Source organism: Spermophilus citellus, assembly GCF_964194105.1.
Source record: "Spermophilus citellus genome assembly, chromosome: 4".
Taxonomy (NCBI): domain Eukaryota; kingdom Metazoa; phylum Chordata; class Mammalia; order Rodentia; family Sciuridae; genus Spermophilus; species Spermophilus citellus.
In genome coordinates, this window is record NC_138185.1 from 118413598 (window position 1) to 118435455 (window position 21858).

The 21858-nt window shown below is 39.0% G+C and overlaps 1 protein-coding gene across 1 annotated transcript; it reads left to right on the forward strand.

Annotated features, from left to right (window-relative positions):
• The first annotated feature begins 19872 nt into the window (after positions 1 to 19872).
• LOC308647791 (C2 calcium-dependent domain-containing protein 4A-like) lies at positions 19873 to 21349 on the forward strand. The gene is made up of 2 exons (XM_081292270.1): positions 19873 to 19965; positions 20170 to 21349. Exon 2 carries the CDS (start codon positions 20205 to 20207, stop codon positions 21291 to 21293), a length of 1089 nt encoding a protein of 362 aa, XP_081148396.1. The 5' UTR covers positions 19873 to 19965; positions 20170 to 20204; the 3' UTR covers positions 21294 to 21349.
• The last annotated feature ends 509 nt before the right edge of the window (positions 21350 to 21858 follow it).

Genomic DNA, 21858 nt, shown 5'->3' on the forward strand with positions numbered 1-21858 from the left:
AACATGGTAGTCAAACTCTCTGTCATTAAACCATATTCCTAACCTGAACCCAGGTTCTGAAGTGGCAACTTAAAATATACTAAACAATTTAAATGTCCCATTTCTGATGTCTTAGGCTGTTGGTTATTTACATTTATTATTTATTGTCTACTTCTCTCAAAAGAAGTATCTACTTCTTAAGGGGGAGGGAATTATACTATAGAAATAAAGCATCTTGATTTTGGTAAACCCAGAAAATTTAGATTTTAAGCAAATAAATAAATATTAAAATCATCTCTAATTCAATAATCCAGAGTTAACTTGCTGGTATCATTTTAGTGAATATCCCTAATGGTGTTTGCCCATACATACATTTTCTTTCAGAAATTGAGTTTCTTACCATAATGCTTTCTGTAGCCTTTACTTTTTTTCCCTAAACATATACTCTTTTACAACATAATTTTTAAACAACTATAATATGAATATAGCCTTAACTTATTTAACAAATCTGCTGCTTCCCACAGGTCTCATTCCTGGAGGATTTTCACGTAGAAGATGAGAAGACACCAACTAGAGACACAGAGAATAAGAGCCCAGCAATGTGATATTTTATGTCTTTTGATGCAAGAGAGCAGAGATGTTTCTGTGAATCAGTATGGGGTGGGATAGGTGGATTGTTATGTGGAGGCTTTTTTGAAATTGTGGATATCCTCTTATGGAACAAGTGGTATCATTGTGTATTCTCAGAACTATGGTGTGTAAATACTACATTAGAAGTTTTTTGAACTATCTGCCATCTCATGATGTATTCATTTCAAAGTGATAGTACAGTACAGGTGTACTTTTGATGATATATGACCTGAGAAAAACTTTTGTGTTTGTGAAACATCTTCCAATGACAATACAAATTTAATAATATTTTGTTCTTTATGTAATAGATAAGGATTGTTGGAGTACTAAATGGCATATGATTTGGAGCATCCACCTGTAAAGAACAGAAGTGTTCTGTACTAATCAGGGGAGCATACTTGACTACTTCAACTGTACCAGGGCATGGGAAAAAGGATGGGGGTTTGGTTGGAATGTAGATACCTTTGGTCTTCAGTCCATGGTATTGCTTTGAAGATACTCCTGTCTAGGCCCCATGGTTTCTAATTCAGGTGACTGCCTCATGGCTTCACCTAGTTAACATTGTTCTCAGTAGTTCTGGTCCTAGCACACATCCTCCCCATGGGGCCAGGATGTTTCTCCCTTTCAAGGTTTTTGCCTCAGGGAGGCTGAATGTGATTAGAGTGAAAGTGTTAACTACCATCAGACCTAAAAGTCCCAGCTATCAGAATCCACCTTTTCTTCAATGGAGTTCATCCTTAGAGACTTGGGTTCTTGTCACCCAGTTGAAGATAACAAAGAAAGGAGTTCTTCAAGTTGGCTTTTCCCACCAGTTTGAACAAGTAGTATCAACTTTCAAATAGGAGCAAGAAAAACATGAGTCAAAAATGTTTGCTTGCGCTTCTATAAAGAAAGAGAGATTTTCAATGTCTCTTTTGCCAAAGCACCCTAGTTAAAAGTGACAAGAAAACAAGTTACCCTGTCCCATAGGTTATTGTGTCCAGTGTTTTCCCATCACATAACAGTTAACTGTTTCCATTTGTGGAATACTTTCTATGCCCCAGGCAATATTATTCTAAATATATGTTTTTAGTCACTTAATCCTTGAGAGGATTCTGGGGTGTATTCCCACCCCAGCTATTGCAAGTGATAGAAATGAGGCACCTCATGAGGGGTTGCTTTATTTTCCCAAAAACACATAGTTATTATACTTCCACTTTGTATAATAAAAGACATAAAATGATAAAACTGGAAGTATCTGGGGGAATATCTTAACATTTAGAACCTCTGTCACAATTTCTGTGAATCAAAGTTTTAATGCTTATCTGTTTGATGTGAGACCATAAGGAGGGACTGAGACAGAGACTATAACTTCAAAGTAATTCAAACTTAAGAGATTTTGGTGTAACTTGGAAGTTATGCGCAAGATAGGCTTTATGAAACATGGAAAAGATAGCTCCCCTCCTCAAGAAACAAATTTTATAATCTTAGTTTTCTCTTCTTGATGGATGGAACTGACCTTCATTCATTATTCATTCTCTCTCTCTCTCTCTCTCTCTCTCTCTCTCTCTCTCTCTCTCTCTCTGTCACCACCCTGGGAATCCACTTCCCTTGTTCACTGCTCTCTTCAGGAGAGCTCCTGTACAGCACCTGTATATCTATATGTTCTACCACACACAATTCAGTTCCCCATAAAACTTCTGGAAATTTTACATAATTTTATAGTCCCAGAGAGTGTAGTTTGAGAAGCATGGTACTAAGCAGTTAATAACCAATTATAGCACAATGTGAGCACCCTACTAGTATGGCACTGGATGGTGCTTTAGGACGAATTTCTGAAACTTGGGAGATAGATTTTAGAGGTTGGTTTCTAGGCAGCAATCACCTTATGAGTCGTATCTCACAAAAAGTTGACAGGCTTTTTGGAATTAGTCCATAAGTGAAGTTTCACTCTATTGTTAATTGACAATACCCTGTTTATTGCTAAGAAGATAAAATAACTGAGATTTATTTAGCATTCTTTGAAAGTCCATATATGTTACCTGATGTTAATTATCTTGAATCATGTGATCCTAAAATATGGGTGGAAATTTTTGCAGCCTAAGATGTTTTCCTTAAGAGAAAACCAGATCTTCTTAACTGAAAACATTTTCTCTGTAGTTAAGTTCTTGCATTTTTAAGTGTTAGTAACTGTGTATTTCACCAAGAGAAGTAGCCCCCATTTGCCAACTATTATTCTGTTATTCATTCTTGTGATATATGAAAAAATATTAAACAATGATGAAAGTGAACAAAGGGGGACTACACCCACCCTCATAAATGAATCTCTCATACACATTAGGTGCCACGACCTGCATGGCTGTTAATTCAGAAAAACCGGAAAGGGGAGATGGGGCATTAGAAAAGACAGACACACAGAGATAGAAAGTTGAGACTGGGGGGCTGGGGATGTGGCTCAAGTGGTAGCGTGCTCGCCTGGCATGCGTGCGGCCCGGGTTCGATCCTCAGCACCACATACCAACAAAGATGTTGTGTCCACCGAGAACTAAAAAATAAATATTAAAAAAAATTCTCTCTCGCTCTCTCTCCTCTCTCACTCTCTCTTAAAAAAAAAAAAAAAAAGAAAGTTGAGACTGGGTGGGGCATTACTTTCTGATGGAGAGTAATGACACAGAACTAGCTCAGTATGTTTATTATACAGGTTTTAACATCAAAGGGTTTTTTTTTGTGTGTGTGTGTGTCAAAGTTTCTTCAAAGCATGCAGGATGAAGGACGAAGTTCTGGGCAGCCCAGTTATAATTATCAACTTGGGCACCTGGTGTCTCAACTCAGGGTCAAGACTGATAGTGCCTGTGCCATGCACAAAACCGCTGTTGAGCAGGGCATCACCATAGCAACTGGGCAGTCTCAACTTAACTCGCGCCTTTGCGCAAGGTTCCCAGCGCAGGCATGCTCCTGTGGCTGGATAGAGACCCTGATTCGAATCATTGGAATCACTGCTCTGACATTAAGTTTTTTAAAAAGGGAGTTGCAAAACAAGATATGCAACCTGCTACTACTTATATGAAGGGTAAAAGCATACAAGACCAAATATGTATTTACAACAAAGCAATGATAAATGTTTTAAGGAGATGAAAATGCAAATTACATATTTGTAATTTGATATAAAATATGATAATTACACATTGTACACGTGTATTGAATTATCTCAATGTGCCTCATAAATAGTCATTGTGTGTCGAGGTAAAAATTACTACCTTTAAAAAGATGTGTTTATTTTTTATTTATTCTAATTCATTATATATGATTGCAGAATGTATTTCAATTCATATTACACATATAGTGCACAATTTTTCATGTCTCTGGTTGTACACAAAGTAGTCACACCATTGGTATCTTCATACATGTACTTAGGATAATGATGTTCATCTCATTCCACCATCTTTCCTATCCCCCTGCCCCCTCCCATCCCTTCCCCACTTTTCCCCATCTAAAGTTCCTCCATTCCTCCCATGCATTCCCCCTTACCATCTCCATTATGGATCAGCATCCTCATCAGAGAAAACATTTGGCATTTGTTTTTTGTGGGGATTGGCTTACTTCACTTAGCATAATATTCTCCAATTCCATCCATTTACCTGCAAATGCCATGATTTTATTCTCTTTTAATGCTGAGTAATATTCCATTGTGTGTACATAACACAGTTTCTTAACCATTCATCTACTGAAGGGCACCTAGGTTGGTTCCACAATTTTGCTATTGTGTATTGTGCTGCTCTAAACATTGATGTAGCTGTGTAATATGCTGCTTTTAAGTCCTTTAAGAATAAACCAAGGAGTGGGATAGCTGGGTCAAATGGAGGTTCCATTCCAAGTTTTCCAAGGAATCTCCATATTGCTTTCCAGATTGGCTGCACCAATTTGTAGTCCCATTAGCAATGTATGAGTGTGCCTTTTTCTCCACATCCTCGCCAACACTTATTGTTTGTATTATTTTTGTTTGTTTGTTTTGTGTTTTTTTGTTTGTATTCTTAATAGCTGCCATTCTGACTGAAGTGAGATGAAATCTTAGAGTAGTTTTGATTTGTGTTTCTCTAATTGCTAGAGATGTTGAACATTTTTTCATGTTTGTTGATTTATTGTATATCTTCTTCTGAGAAGTGTCTGTTCAGTTTCTTTGTCCAGTTATTGAATGGGTTATTTGGTTTTTTGGTGTTAAGATTTTTGAGTTCTTTATATATCCTAGAGATTAGTACTCTATCTGATGTGCTTGTGGTAAAAATTTGTTCCCATTCTGTAGGCTCTCTGTTAACCTCACTGATTGTTTCTTTTGCTGAGAGGAAGCTTTTTAGTTTGAATCTATGCCATTTATTGAATCTTGATTTTATTTCTTATTAAGGAAGTCAGGGCCTAATCCAACATGATGAAGATTTGGGCCTACTTTTTTCTTCTATTAGGCACAGGGTCTCTGTTTTAATTCCTAGGTCATTGATCAACTTTGAGTTGAGTTTTGTGCATGGGGTTGAATTTTGAGAGATAGGGGTTTAATTTCATTTTGTTGCATATGGATTTCCAGTTTTCCCAGAACCATTTATTGAAGAGATTATCTTTTTGGGCTGGGGACATAGCTCAGTTGGTACAGTGCTTGCCTCGCATGCACAAGGCCCTGGGTTCAATCCTCAGCACCACCAAGAGAGAGAGAGAGAGAGAGAGAGAGAGAGAGAGAGAGAGAGACTGACTCACTATCTTTTTTCCAGTATATGTTTTTGGCATCTTTGTCTAATATGAGATAACTATAATTATGGGGTTGTCTTTGTGTCCACTATTCTGTACCATTGGTCTACAAGCCTGTTCTGGTGCCAATAACCATGCTGATTTTGTTACTATTGCTCTGCAGTATAGTTTGAGATCTGGTATAGTGCTTCATTCTTCTTGCTAAGGATTGCTTTAGCTATTATGGGTCTTTTATTTTTCCAGATGAATTTCATAACTGCTTTTTCTATTTCTATGAAAAATGTCATTGGAATTTTGATTGGAATTGTATTAAATCTGATAGTGATTTTGGTAGTATGATCATTTTGACAATATTAATTGTACCTATCCAAGAACAAGGGAGACTTTCACATCTTTTAAGGTCTTCTTTAATTTCTTTAGCATTTTGTAATTTTCATTGTAGATATCTTTCACCTCTTTCATTAAGTTGATTCCCAGGTATTTTAATTTTGAGGCCATTGTAAATTGGGTAGTTTTCCTAGTTTCTCTTTCAGAAGATTTGTCACAGATGTACAGAAATGCCCTTGATTTATGTGTGTTGATTTTACATCCTGCTACTTGGATGAATTAATTTATTAGTTCTACTAGTTTTCTGGTATAAGTTTTTGGGTCTTCTAGGTATACAATCATATTGTCAGCAAATAGTGATAATTTGAGTTCTTTTTTTTCCTTATTCATATCCCTTTAATTTCTTTATTTCTCTGGCTAGAGTTTCAAGAACTATGTTAAATAGGAGGAGTGAAAGGGGGCATCCCTGTCTTATTCCAGGTTTTAGAGGGAATGTTTTCTATTTTTCTCCATTTAGAATGATGTTAACCTAGGGCTTAGCATAGATAACTTTTACAATGTTGAGATATGTTCCTGATATTCCTAGGTTTTCTAGTGTTTTGAACATGAAGGGATGCTATATTTTGTCATATGCTTTTTCTGCATCTATTGATATGACCATATGATTTTTATCTTTAAAGTCTATTGATATGATGAATTAAATTTATGATTTCTGTATGTTGAACCAATCTTGCATCCCTGGGATGAACCCCACTTGATCGTGGTGTACTATTTTTTTGATATGCTTTTGTATTTTTATTTACCAGAATTTCATTGAGATTTTTGCATCTATGTTCATTAGGATATTAGTCTGAAGTTTTCTCTCTTTGATGTCTTTGTCTGGTTTTGGAATCAGGGTGATATTGGCCTTATAGAATGAGTTTGGAAGTGTTCCTTCTTTTTCTATTTCATAAAATAATATGAGGAGTATTGGTATTAGTTATTCTTTAAAGGTCTTATAGAACTCAGCTGTATATCTATCTTTTCCTGGGCTTTTTTTGGTTTGTATTCTTCTGATGGCATCTTCTATTTCATTGCTTGAAACTGATCTGTTCAAATTTTGTATACCATCTTGATTCAGTTTGGGCAAATCATATGACTCTAGAAATTTGTCAATGCCTTTGATATTTTCTATTTTATTGGAGTACAAATTTCATAATAATTTCTAATTATCTTCTGTATTTCTGTAGTGTCCTTCATGATATTTCCTTTTTCATCACCGATGTTAGTAATCTAAGTTTTCTCTCTCCTTCTCTTCATTAGCATGGCTAAGGGTCTGTCAATTTTATTTATTTTTTTCAAAGAATCAACTTTTTTGTTTTGTCAATTTTTTCAATTGTTTCTTTTGTTTCAATTTCATTGATTTCAGCTCTGATTTTCATTATTTCCTATCTCTTACTGCTTTTGGTGTTGATTGGTTCTTTTTCTAGGGCTTTGAGATGCAATATTAGGTAATTTATTTGTTGACTTTTTCTTCTTTTAAGGAATGAACTCCATGCAATGAACTTTCCTCTTAGTACTGCCTTCATAGTGTCCCAGAGATTTTGATATGTTGTATCAGTGTTCTCATTTATCTCTTAAGAAATTTTTAATCTCCTCTTTGATGTTTTTTTGCAACCCATTATTCATTCAATAGCATATTATTTAATCTCCAGGTGTTGGAATAGCTTTTATTTTTTATTATTGATTTCTAATTTCGATCCATTATGATCTAATAGAACACAGGGTGGTATCTCTATTTTTTTTGTTACTTGCTAAGAGTTGCTTTGTGGCATAATATATGGTCTATTTTAGAGAAGGATCCATGTGCTGCTGAGAAGAAAGTGTATTCACTCATTGATGGATGAAATATTCTATATATGTCAGTTAAGTCTAAATTATTGTGTTATTGAGTTCATAGTTTCTCTGTTTAGCTTTTGTTTAAAAGATCTATCCAGTGTTGAAAGATGTGTGTTAAAGTCACAGAATTATTGTGTTGTGGTCTATTTGACTCTTGGACTTGAGGAGAGTTTGTTTGTTGAACATAAATGCTCCATTTGGGGGGCATATATATCTATAATTGTTTTGTCTTGTTGATGTATGTTTCTCTTAAGCAGTATGAAATGTCTTTCTTTATTTCTTTTGATTAGTTTTGGCTTGAAGTCTTATTATGAGGATGGAAACCCCTGCTTGTTTCCACAGTCCATGTGAATGGTATGATTTTTCCCAACCTTTCATCTTCCGTCTGTGGATGTCTTTTCCTATAAGATGAATTTCTTGAAGGTAGCATATTGTTTTGTTTTTGTTTTAATCCAATCTTCCAGCCTATGTCTTTTGATTGGTGGAGTGTAACCCATTAACATTCAGGGTTATTTTTGAGACGTGATTTGTATTCCAGGTCATTTTTGTTTATTTTTGGTATTTAACTTGAGTTGGTTTCTCCGTTGATTGGCCTTTCCTTTAGTATAGTTCCTCCCTTTGCAGTATTTCATTGTTGATTTTCATTTCCTTGTAGAACATTTTGCAAAGAATGTTCTATAGTGCAGGCTTTCTTGCTATGAATTCTTTTAGCTTTTATTTATTATGGAAGGTTTTTATTTTGTCATCAAATCTGAAGCTTAATTTTGCTGACCTAAGATTCTTGGTTGGCACCCATTTTCTTTCAGAGCTTGGTATATGTTGTTCCAGGACCACCTAGCGTTGAGGGTCTGGGTTGAAAAATCTGCTGAGATTCATGCTGGTCTTCCCCTATATGTAATCTGACTTTTCTCTTGCAGCCTTTAAAATTCTATCCTTATTCTCTAGGCATTTTCATTATCTTCTTGTAGATCTGTTGTAATTTTGTACATTTGGGATCCTGTAGGCCTCTTGTATTTCATTCATTTTCCAACTCATTCTTCATGCTTGGGAAGTTTTCTGATGTTATTTCATTGAAGAGAGTATGCATTCCTTTGGTTTGAACCTCTGAGCCTTCCTCTATCCCAGTAAATCTTAGATATAGTCTTTTGATGTTATCCCATAATTCTTGGATGTTCTGTTCATGGTTTCTTACCATATTCACTGTGTGGTCAATTTCATTTTCAAGATTGTATATTTTGTCTTCATTGTCTGAAGTTCTGTCTTCCAAGTGATCTAGTCTGTTGAAGATACTTTCTTTTGAGTTTTTTATTTGGTTTATTGTTTCTTTCAATTCAAGGATTTCTGTTTTTTTGTTTGTTTTCAGTATCTCTCTTCCTTAAAGTAATCTCTTGCTACTTGTATTTGCTCTCTGATCTTTTTGTTGGAGTGATTGATTTTTGCCTGCATTTGCTCACTTAGGTCATTCTTTAATTCCCAGATCATCTTAATTATGTACATTCTGAACACCTTCTCTTGACATTTCATCTACTGTGCTATCTACGAATTCTATTGTTGTAGTTTCTTGCTTGTTTGGGGTACTTTCATTCCTTGTTTTTTCATGATGTCTATGTGTCTTCCTCTCTTGCAGTGTAGATCTGAGATACTGCAGCTTCTATCCTATTGTCTTATAGTGTCCCTGAAGGTTACCAATACCTGATCTTTAAGGGGAATACCAATACCTCACCTTTAAGGGGAATGTCAATATTACAGCCCCCAATGTAACCAATATGTAGCTGTAAATCAATTAGCTTCTATTTTGACACTTACAGATTTGTTGATATAAACAGAAATGATGAGTTCAGATATCTTCGACAATATAGTCAATAGGTTTGCATAGTGGGTTATAGTTTCTAGTGGTGGTGGTAGGGATAGGCTGTGATGTTTATGAGGTAGGATATGAGAATATAGAGGTATTAGATTATATGACTAGAGAAAAGGTAATTGAAAGAAGTTGGCTGTTAGCAGGAGAAACAAGAGAGAGGCAACCCTATGCAAGATTCCCTGTTATTTCTGCAACAGGATGGTGACTGTTAGCACCCCTAGTAGAGATACCTCTGATGCAACCAGGCCCACAGGGACATTGGTGACGTTTTACTAGGTCCTGATTGTTGTCCATAGAATAGAAGCAGTGATGTCCTACTTTGGTGGTGTATGCAGCCTCAAGCCTGTAGGTACCTTGATGTTGGGCTATGGAGCTGCGCTTTGGTTTAATTGGGAACCTCAGCATGAGCACAGTGTGTCTTTCCACAGGGGTGGACTGCGGGTGTGCTCGGTCAGGCCTCTCCAGGGCAGTGGGCCACTCCTGACTTTGTTTTAATATTGCTTGCACACAACTGCATGCATAAAATACAAAAATATGACTTCAAAAAGAATCTTACCATTGGTGTAGCACATGGGTCAACATTTTGTTACCAGTCCTAGAATAAAATATTAAAACATATAATGGGCCAACAAGGATCAAGAAGTTGATTGGGGATCAAATAAAACAATTTATGATTAGACAGCAACATGATAAATATATAAGTATTACCTTAGGCTTACATATTCATCAAATTAAAAGTTACATCTATTACTTGGATTAAGATAAAAGCATCATAATCTTTTTAAGATAAATGTTTGAAATATTAAAAGACAATTTCTTTGAGTTGAGATTTAAGCAATAATGACCAGAGCATCTATAGTGAATTAAGGGAACAATAGTTAAGAGAGATCATACAAGAAAAATCTCTTCACTTACATAGAATGGGCAATCTAAAAAACTTACACTAGTTTACTTACAGGCAGCTTATACTTGCATCCTTTAATCAGCAATATAGATAATTTGCATTATCAAAGGAAAGAAAGCATATTTAAATGGGTAAACTATCCAACAAATGCACTCATCTGAATGGGGATGATTGATGGTCTTTGGCCTCAGTTTACCCAAATGCTGATTTAAAAGACTTGACACATAAACCTATGCATGGAAATGCAGTGCAAGGCAAGATATTTGATCACTTACTATAGGCATAGGGTGCTTTGATGGAGATGAAAATCGAATTTCCCCTCCCCAATGATTCGGAGGTGATGGCAAAACTACATTTGAAGCATGAATCAGAGTAAAGATGTAGATGATGCGAGGGCTTTTCAGAGACAGGAAAGTCCAGAGCATGTACAAAGTCCTGAAGGTGAGAGAATACAGATTCTCAAGGAACGGCAAACACAGTGACAGGCATGTGGGTGTGGCAAGAGTTGATGCTGGGGATATTAGTAGGGAGGGTCCAGTCATGGGGTTCTTTTATACCAGGTGCCAGAACAAAGATGCAAAGAGGTCTGGCCTTTATTCTAAAGGTAGCAGGGCCCCACAAAAGGTTGTGAACTGGGATAATAATAAAATCAGGTCTGTCTTTCAATTCTTGGGAGGAGTGAAGAGGGTGGACTGATGGGAGGTGGGGCAGGGAGGCTGATGACAGCAGCTTCCAGAAGCAGGCACTAGACAAGCAAATTGAACCTGTGGAGAGGGAATATTTCACCTCGAGAAGGTGGACAAAGTCTGAAGGGGAACTGCAGAGAAAGCTCATAGCAAGCTGAGTCTTCTTCTGTTTAAAGGTGGGTAAAAGAAGGCAATGATACATGCATGTTTGCCTGCAACTTAAGTTACTTCTTAACCTCTGATGACAATTTGAGTATGATTAGCTCTGAGAAACAAATGTTCCAGTACTTTTTATAAACATTCTGGATCATAAGCAACTGAAAGGACTGTTTGGGGAAAAGAACATAATACTAAGAGCCAAGACCAAGGTTGGAGTAAAGACCCAGCCAAGTGTATGTTGAACAACACCAAGTTCCAATTTCTTCATCTATAAAGTATTAGGTTGCTGTGTTATGAGGATTAAATAAATACAATGTTTATAAAAATGATTAGGAATTCTGTATACATAGAACCAACATGAAGGAGATGAACTTTTGACATCAAAGGAGAAAGTCTAATGAGTTGAAGAATTTTAAAAGGTAACCATGAATTGGTCTGCATATTACCTGGAAAAATAAATAATAGGAGAAATCTTCATACTACTCAGGGGAAAATAGATATTGATTTTATCCACCCCCAACCTTCATTTGTTAACTTGTTATACATTTAATTATTGTACTATTAAATAGTGTGCCATTCTTTGAAGCTCTTTCAAAGTGAAGAACTAGTATGCTTAGGAGGTCATTTCATATGTATTTCATAAGCTGTTTCCCCAAAACTGTCTTTTCCAATATAAACAATGTGCTTTAGCAAATTGAGAAATTTTGAAAGCTTAATGTGGAAAACATAATCCAAACAAATAATTTTAGTATTGATTACCAAAATGTAGTAAGTCCTATTATGTGCCTTGTACCTTTTTATGTAGTGTTTTGAAATGGGGGGTCTTGCTATATTATATTGTCCAGGTTAGCCTTGAACTCCAAAACTCAAGTGATCCACTGTCTCAGCCTCCTAGGGAGTTGGAGTTAAGGTGCACACCACTTTGTCCATATATTGTATTTTCTATACCCTTTATCCTTAAAAAATGCAGCTAACAGACTGTAACTCTCATTTGACAAATAGGATGGGAGCTCAGAAGCTCTTACAAAGTTGGCCAAGGTTACACACATAGAAAATGTCAGAGCCAGATTTGTGAACCAAAGGCTGAGAGACTCCAAAATCTATTGCACTGCCTCTATCTTCACTCTGAAGGAATGTCATAGAAAAGGGTGGTACACGATCAAGCACGGGCAGTTATAGAGGGCTTTCAGAAGGAAGTGACTTTTGAGCACAGTCCCAGGAGGAAGAGGAGTGTTAAAGGCAGGTGAGGATAGAGGGACATATGTAGAAGCATGGAAATGAGGGAGTAGAAGAAGATCAATAGCACTTTAATGCTTAAAAAGTACTTCCACACATAATTTCTTTAAAAAAAAAAAAACACTTTTTCCCTATCTTACAGGTGAAAATGAGGTATACTAGAAGTTGACTTGATCTTTGACTTGATCAAAGACACAGACAAAGCAAATTGCTGAACTAGAACTCAAAGTCAACTACTCAGATGCCAAACCCTGGGCTCCTCCTGGAGTACTATGGCAATTACAAAGCCTCACCCCATATTTCCCATTGTAACCTCATTTCAGATTTTATCATATCTTCCCTACTTTTAGATTTCTTCTATTTCAATGACTTTGCCTACTTCTTTTTAATTTTATTTGTGCATATATTTTTGTAGGCTTGCTCAAACTTTCAATGAACCAGAGTGTATATTGATAAAAATTTCAGTAACGGCAAAAAGGAAATAATAAGTGAGAAAAATCAATCACCTCCCTCACACACCACTTTGATGCAGTTTATTCCTTTTTAAGGCTGGGCCTTGAAAAATCACATAGGTATAAATCTTTCACCTCTTTTGTTAGGTTGATTCCCAAGTATTTTATTTTTTTTTGAGGATATTGTGAATGGGGTGGTTTTCCTCATTTCCATTTCAGAAGTTTTGCTGCTGATATACAGGAATGCCTTTGATTTATGCGTGTTGATTTTATATCCTGCCACTTTGCTGAATTCATTTATTAGTTCTAGTAGTTTCTTTGTAGACCCTTTTGGGTCTTCTAGGTATAGGATCATGTCTTCCGCAAGTAGTGATATTTTAAGTTCTTCTTTTCCTATTTTTATGCCTTTAATTTCTTTTGTCTGTCTAATTGCTCTGGGTAGTATTTCAAGGACTAAATTAAATAGAAGTGGTGAGAGAGGGCATCCCTGTCTTGTTCCAGATTTTAGCAGGAATGCCTTCAGTTTTTCTCCATTTAGAATGATGCTAGCCTGAGGCTTAGCATATATAGCTTTTACAATGTTGAGGTAAGTTCCTGTTATCCCTAGTTTTTCTAGTGTTTTGAACATAAAGGGATGCTGTACTTTGTCGAATGCTTTTTCTGCATCTATCGAGACGATCATATGGTTCTTTAAGTCTGTTAATGTGGTGAATAACATTTATTGATTTCCGTATATTGAACCAAACTTGCATCCCAGGGATGAATCCTACTTGATCATGGTGTACAATTTTTTTGATATGCTTTTGTATTCGATTCGCCAGGATTTTATTGAGAAGTTTTGCATCCAAGTTCATTAGAGATATTGGTCTGTAGTTTTCTTTCTTTGAAGTGTCTTTGTCTGGTTTCGGGATCAGGGTGATGTTGGGCTCATAGAATGAATTTGGAAGAGCTCCTTCTTTTACTATTTCTTGAAATAGCTTGAAAAGTATTGGTATTAATTCTTCTTTGAAGGTTTTATAAAACTCCGCTGTATACCCATCCGGTCCAGGGCTTTTCTTGGTTGGTAGTCTTTTGATGGCTTCTTCTATTTCTTCCTTTGTTATTGGTCTGTTTAAATTGTGTATGTCTTCCTGACTCAATCTGGGCAGATCATATGACTTAAGAAATTTATTGATATCTTCACTGTCTTCTATTTTATTAGAATATAGGGTTTCAAAATACTTTCTAATTATCTTCTGTATTTCTGTAGTGTCTGTTGTGATATTGCCTTTTTCATCCCGTATGGTAGTAAAGAGAGAGATAGAAGAAGATCTTAGAAGATGGAAAAATGTACCCTGTTCATGGATAGGCAGAACCAACATCATCAAAATGGCGATATTACCCAAAGTTCTCTACAGGTTCAACGCAATGCCAATCAAAATCCCAACGGCATTTCTTGTAGAAACAGATAAAGCTATCATGAAATTCATATGGAAAAACAAAAGACCCAGAATAGCAAAAGCAATTCTAAGCAGGAAGTGTGAATCGGGAGGTATAGCGATACCAGATTTCAAACTGTACTACAGAGCAATAGTAACAAAAACAGCATGGTACTGGTACCAAAATAGGCATGTGGACCAATGGTATAGAATAGAGGACACAAAGACCAATCCACAAAATTACAACTTTCTTATATTTGATAAAGGCGCTAAAAGCATGCAATGGAGAAAAGATAGCATCTTCAACAAATGGTGCTGGGAAAACTGGAAATCCATATGCAACAAAATGAAGCTGAACCCCTTTCTCTCGCCATGCACAAAAGTTAATTCAAACTGGATCAAAGAGCTTGATATCAAATCAGAGACATGGCGTCTGATAGAAGAAAAAGTTGGCTCCGATCTACATATTGTGGGGTCGGGCTCCAAATTCCTTAATAGGACGCCCATAGCACAAGAGTTAAATACAAGAATAAACAAATGGGACTTACTTAAACTAAAAAGTTTTTTCTCAGCAAGAGAAACAATAAGAGAGGTAAATAGGGAGCCTACATCCTGGGAACAAATCTTTACTCCTCACACTTCAGATAGAGCCCCAATATCCAGAGTATACAAAGAACTCAAAAAATTAAACAATAAGATAACAAACAACCCAATCAACAAATGGGCCAAGGACCTGAACAGACACTTCTCAGAGGAGGACATACAATCAGTCAACAAGTACATGAAAAAATGCTCACCATCTCTAGAAGTCAGAGAAATGCAAATCAAAACCACCCTAAGATACCATCTCACTCCAGTAAGATTGGCAGCCATTATGAAGTCAAACAACAATAAGTGCTGGCGAGGATGTGGGGAAAATGGTACACTTGTACATTGCTGGTGGGACTGCAAATTGGTGCGGCCAATATGGAAAGCAGTATGGAGATTCCTGGGAAAGCTGGGAATGGAACCACCATTTGACCCAGCTATCGCCCTTCTCAGACTATTACCTGAGGACCTTAAAAGAGCATACTATAGGGATACTGCCACATCAATCATCATAGCAGCACAATTCACAATAGCTAGACTCTGGAATCAACCTAGATGCCCTTCAATAGATGAATGGATTAAAAATGTGGCATTTATACACAATGGAGTATTTCGCAGCACTAAAAAACGTCAAAATCATGGAATTTGCAGGGAAATGGATGGCACTAGAGCAGATTATGCTAAGTGAAGCTAGCCAATCCTTAAAAAACAAATGCCAAATGTCTTCTTTGATATAAAGAGAGCAACTAAGAACAGAACAGGGAGAAAGAGCATGAGGAAAAGATTAACATTAAACAGAGACGAGTGGGGGGAGAGAAAGGGAGAGAGAAGGGAAACTGTATGGAAATGGAAGGAGACCCTCATTGTTACACAAAATTACACATAAGAGTTTGTGAGGGGAAAGGGAAAAAAACAAGGGAGAGAATTGAATAACAGCAGATGGGGTAGAGAGGGAAGATGAGAGGGAAGGGGAGGGGGGATAGTAGGGGATAGGAAAGGCAGCAGAATACAACAGTCACTAATATGGTATTATGTAAAAATGTTTATGTGTAACCGATGTGATTCTGCAACTTGTATTTGGGGTAAAAATGGGAGTTCATAACCCACTTGAATCAAATGTATGAAAGATGATATGTCATTAGCTTTTTAATGTTTTGAACAACTAATAAAAAAAATCACATAGGTATCCAGTTATGATATTAAGCTACATAGTTTTGTTTTTTGCTAGTTTCTTTGAAGGCTCCATCAGAAATATGTTTCTGATGTTCTGTCTTCTTGATGATTTTCTGAGATCATATTTTGTTCTGTAAAGATATCCATTCCCACATGGCTAAACATGGTTCTCTCCAGGGCTTTTTAGGCTAGTAGACTGTGAATCTTCTGTGGAGCTTCTCAGCATCCAGACCTTTCCCAGGGAGACTCTTTAACTGTCTTCCTACCTTTTCCTTCCCATTCCAGGGCATAGGTATTGACACAAGCAATCTGTGATCTCATACAAGGTTCTTTATTCAGTCAATGCACATCTTTTCCATTTTCCTCATGTCAGACTCTTATAAATTTCCTGGGTCTGTTATGTAAGTCACCTGAATCCTTTTTTGGAACTAGATATACTATAAATAAAGATAATGAACACACTTCCTTGGAGAACAAGGATTCTGTTTACAAATGGCACAGCAACTCTTATGCACAACTAGTGCATGATTTCCTGCTCATTACAATTTCATCATGCTTTACTATATTAGGTTCTTATTTAATCAATAAAGTTTCAACTCAGATCCAATGTTTCTCTTTTACCTAGCCACCTAGACGAGATTTTTTGAAAAAAAAATGGCTTTGAGGGGAGTACTCTAGGAAAGTGGCTATAAGCACACATGACAATGACCCAGATGGATCTAGTTTAAGTCTCAGCTCTGCTACTACTAGATGTGAGACTTTGGACAAATTATTTTTCCTTTATTAGCCTCATTTTCTGTATCCCTATCTTCTGTGTAGAGTTGTTTAGATAAGATAAAATATATTAAACATTTAACATGACGTCTACCTAATAGAGTATCTTGTAAACATTAATATTGAGATACTTTCTTTGAAATAATTTCAAAGCTTTGAATATATGGTGATAGCAGACTTTGAGTAATGATTAAGCACAAAACAGAAAGCAACTGGGGAGATGAGAGTCTTCACTGATGGGTCCCTTTTCACTTTGTCCAAATGTGATTTAAGAATCCTGAAGGATAACTGTGGATTCAGTCTGCAGATATCAGTACAAAAGAATGACTGACTTGAGTGTGTTCCTGGTAAGCAATTTAATTTCCCTTTACCTTACTTTCTCTTCTATAGAATGTTAATTCATGGGAAATGTATTTTGGGAGAACCCTTTTGACAGAGATTGTGTTTTCAGCCCTGCTTGTGTTGCTCTATAGACATGGACATGCTGGAAGCACATTCTCTCACATCTCATGTCCTCTTTTCAGTGACATTCTCCCACAATGGCATGTCTGAGTTTCTGTCACAAAGCCTCTCAGGAGAGGAAAAGTCATTTTCACAGAGTTTTAGTTTGAAATGAGCTGCATGTACCCTGGGACATAAAGCAGATGTGCTCTGCTTTAGAGAAGACTCTTCATCCACCAATCTACAGATTGTCCTGATAAGCCAGAGAGACCCTATCAGAGACCCTTAGAGATGCCACTGCCTGAAAGTTTTGGTTTAGCAGGAATGTCTATTGATCCCTGGCCCCAGTGGCTACATATCAGTTGATACTTACCCCTCAAAAAAGCATACCCTAGGGGCTGGGGTTGTGGCTCTGTGGTGGAATGCTTGCCTAGCATGTGTGAGGTACTGGGTTCGATTCTCAGCACCACATATAATAAAATAAAGGTATTGAGTCCATCTACAACTAAAAACATTTTTTAAACTGAATTTTTAAATGCAATTTTAAAAATGCATACCCCAAAGGGAAACAGAGGTCAATTAAGAAACAAAACATTATTAATACAGGGAAAGCATTAACTCTCCTTAAGTTGAAAAATTTAGAAATATTGGGGCTTCTCCCGAAGCAAGAACAGTGGATAATGATAGACTTGGGTGGTTTGAGAATTAGAATTCTGGGTATAAAGTGCTATACAAGTCACAGAGTGCCTGATACACCACAGACTCAGTGGTTATATGGAACTGAGGGAATGAAGGGAACAGTAAGAAAAAAGGCAGGCAGGACAGAAGGAAGAAATTAGAAAAAAAGCTAGGATTTAGTATATGTGGACTATGATCCATCACTTAAAGGATCCTAGACAAGTCTCTTAAACTGCGACTCAGTTTCTCATGTGGAAAACAGAAACAACATCTCACTGATTTGTTGTGAGAAAGAATTCAAATAACGTACTTACAAAGATATGTGGCTTGAAAGCAGCTGACAGTCATAAGACCTGGATTGTAGATTGGCATCAAATCAACACAATATAATTCATCAAATATTTACGGAGCCTTACTATTTCCTGGGATCATATCCCTGGTGCTGGAATTGGATAAGAGAGAAATAAGAGGCAGCCTTGACCCTTGGATAGGGCAACTGGATTTGGAGGAAGACCAGATTCCATATCTTAGAATTTTTATTTATTTCACATACACTCATTATGGGTTCCCTAACCTCCACCCTAGTTGCATTGCCGCAGTCCTTGCTCACAGGAAACTTAGTCTATTAGGGGAGAAAAACTTATAAACCCAATATTCCAAACAACATGCTAAATGAAACAATGGCGGTACATATTATGTGTAAGGAGTGAATCAGGAAGGGCTGATGAACTGCAGTAGAAGAGTTAGGTAAAAGTTCCTGAAAGGGGGGGGGTGGGAATGTGTGGACTGAATTATGGAAAATAAATAGGAATTGCTACAGAAAGAAAAAAATCAGGGAAAGGGCATTTCAGACAGCAGGACATATGTCATGCAGAGCCAAATAGGAAATTGCTAGTTCTAGGTTCTGACATTCAGTAGCTTTCTTTAAACTTCACAAAATTTCCCCAACTTTCTCATCCCAGAAAATGAAGTTAGAGGATGGAAAGAGTAAACTTAGGTTATTTGTAAGGTGCTTTCCTAGCTGAATATGTCCATGTAAGAGCAGAAAGAAAAGTAGCAGCTTTGGAAACATCAAATGTGGTTTTTAGGGCATGAGATAGAAATCCCAACTTTTGTGACAATGAAGATAATAGGCAGCAACTAAAGTTACTGAGAAATTTTTATAGATATTCTTTCCACTAAGGAGATCACAGTCCAGCAGAGGGAGACAGATGCTAAATAAGATACAGGGATAGTTCCGACTTATACTCCGGGCATAAATGTTTGACTTCATCGTGTTACAAAAGCAAGCACATACGACCATTGTTTTCCACTTTGAATTATTTCACATTTTATTACAAAAAAAGGGTTTTCCTCAGATGATTTTGCCCAACCGTAGGAAGATGTAAGAATTTGGAATATGTGTAAGGTAGGTTAGGCTAATGCATTTTTCAGCCTATCAAAATTTTCAGTTTACCATGGGTTTATCCTGGTGTAACCCCATTCTAAGTGAAGGAACATGTGTACTTGGAAATGGGTACTCACTCATTTGCAGAGTAAGGGCGAGGGGGCAGGAAAATAGAAATCCCTAGGACTTGTAGGTCAGGTGCAGAGTGGGTGACAGGATTTATCTCCCAGCCTAGAAATTAATGGTTCTTTTCATATTGCTTCACATTCTCCAAGATGCAGCAAACATTTCCAGCCGCCAATTCTTCCGCACAGCAACAGGCCATCCTCTCTACACCTGCAACTCCTACACCCCAACTGTCTATTCCATTCCCTGCAGTTTTCGCGAAAGAGGTCCCAAGGCTAACCAGAAGGCGTCTGACCCCTAGACAGCGTCGCTCAGACCGCAGCGCCCAATGGAGGGCTCCAGTCGTCATAGGAAGGGGTGACTGGGAAGGCGGGCTGTCCAATGTCTCCAGGGGTTGGACTCCAGGCAACTGGGCGGGACTCCAGTTACACTATAAGAGATGAGTGCCACTGTCCCAGCTGTAGTGTTGCTGGACCTAGCGCCCCAGCCACGACCGTGGAGTTATCAGCTCGGAGCTTGCAAACCAGACCCAGGCAGATTTAAGAAGAGGAAAAGGTCTGATTTCTATTTGTTCGTGTATTTAGTTTCAATGAATGGAAGGCAGGGTGGGTCTGAGGGTGTGCGAGAGACTCGGGCTGACCCAGGGTCCTAGGTAAATCTGTAGGTACTTTCAGAGGCTGTGGGGGAAGGATCTAGCCTCTCCCGCGGGAGTCCAGCAGCTCCAGGCACCCAAACTCAAGTAGTTTCTCTCTTCCCCAGGAACACCTTTTTCCTGCTCCTTCCAGCCTTTGAGTATGCGGCTCCTCGAGAAACTCCGTTCCTCAGCTCCAGAGCCCGCCTTCTCTAACGTTCTCACCCCGGGTCGCATCCCCGAGTTCTGCATCCCGCCGCGGCTGTCCCTGCCGTGCCCACCAGAATCTCCCCCGGCCGGCGCCCTGCCCCGGCGGTGCGCCGCGGAACCGGACCTGTGGCCCCACGCGGACGATGAGAGCGCGGGTCGCACCGACTGGGACCCGCGCTCACAGGCCGCGCTCTCGCTGCCTCACCTGCCCCGCGCGCTCACCGCCTACGGCTTCTGCACGCTACTGGAGAGCCCGCACACGCGCCGCAAGGAGTCGCTCTTTCTCGGGGATCCCCGCGCCGCCGCGCTCCTGCAGCCGCCAGCTGCCAGACCCCGAGCGCACACCTACGGGGGCAACCGAGAAGGGGACGTCACCCGTTTGCCCCTGCGAACCCCGGACGCAGCTCCCGCCGCGGCACCTGGCTGTCCCCGTCCGCCTCGGGACGCGCTCTCTCCGAAGCCTGGCGGCCGCCGCCTCCTGCACGCCCCTAACGGGCTGCTAAGTCGCGCGCTGCGGGCTCGGAGGAGTCGCGGCTTGGCTCGCGCACGCTCTGCCTCCAACCAGGACGGAGACGTGGAGCGCGGCTCCGCTTCTCAGTCCAACACCCCCGCGCCACCGTGTTCGCCCTCGTCCCTGGACCCACGGACTAAGCTCGTGGAAGCTGAGGGCACCGTGGCACTGGGCCGCGCTGGCTGCGCCTTGCGCCTGGCCGCCAACTACTGTCCCGGCAGCGGCCGCCTCCGCATCCGACTGCTGCGAGCCGAGGGCCTGGCCGGAGATACCCCTGAGCCCCGGGCCCTTGGCTGCCGCATCAGCCTAGTTCTGCAGCCTACAGGCTCCACGCGCAAGCAACGCAGCTCAGTGCTCCGCCGGAGTCTCAAGGACGCCTTTGACCAGGACTTCTGTTTCGATGGGCTCATGGAAGACCAAGTGCGCCACCTGACTGTGCGCGTCAAGGCGGAGAAAAAGGGCCGCGGCCTGGAGCGGGGCCACGTCCTGGGCCAGGGCGAGCTGCTGCTGGGCTCTCTCCTGCGCCTCTGAGGGCTCGGCCCCTCTCTTGGTTGCCTTTGGCATCTGGGGACACCAACAGCTGCTTGGGTCTTCGACACTGACAGCTATTTTGTACAAAATAAATGTTATTTATATATTTTTCTATTTATGATCTTACCTCGATGTTTTAGTTCTTTATTTATTAGTAGGGAAGGAAAGAATAATGACTCCTCTATTTACAGTACTGAGTCCTTGTTACCAGACCATTTTTTACATTCAAAGTAAGAGAGGGATGGCTTGGGACTGGAATAGAAAGAGAAAGGAAGTACACCCATCTGCTTTGTTTGTCCTTCCTTTCTGCTTTAAGAGAATGCTAAACGGTTTATTGATAAAACAAAAACAATTTTTCATTCAGAATCATGCCCAACGCTGAGATTCATATATAGCTTCATATACAGCTTTAGGTGATACGTGTGCATACGCATCACAGTGAGACACACGTTTAGGACAAGGACATCTTGTTGGGAGGAAAATTCCTCGCTGAGAAAAAACAGGATTCTTTTGAAAGTGAATTCTTCAAAAATTGCTGAGGAAGCCAGGCACAATGGCCCACGCC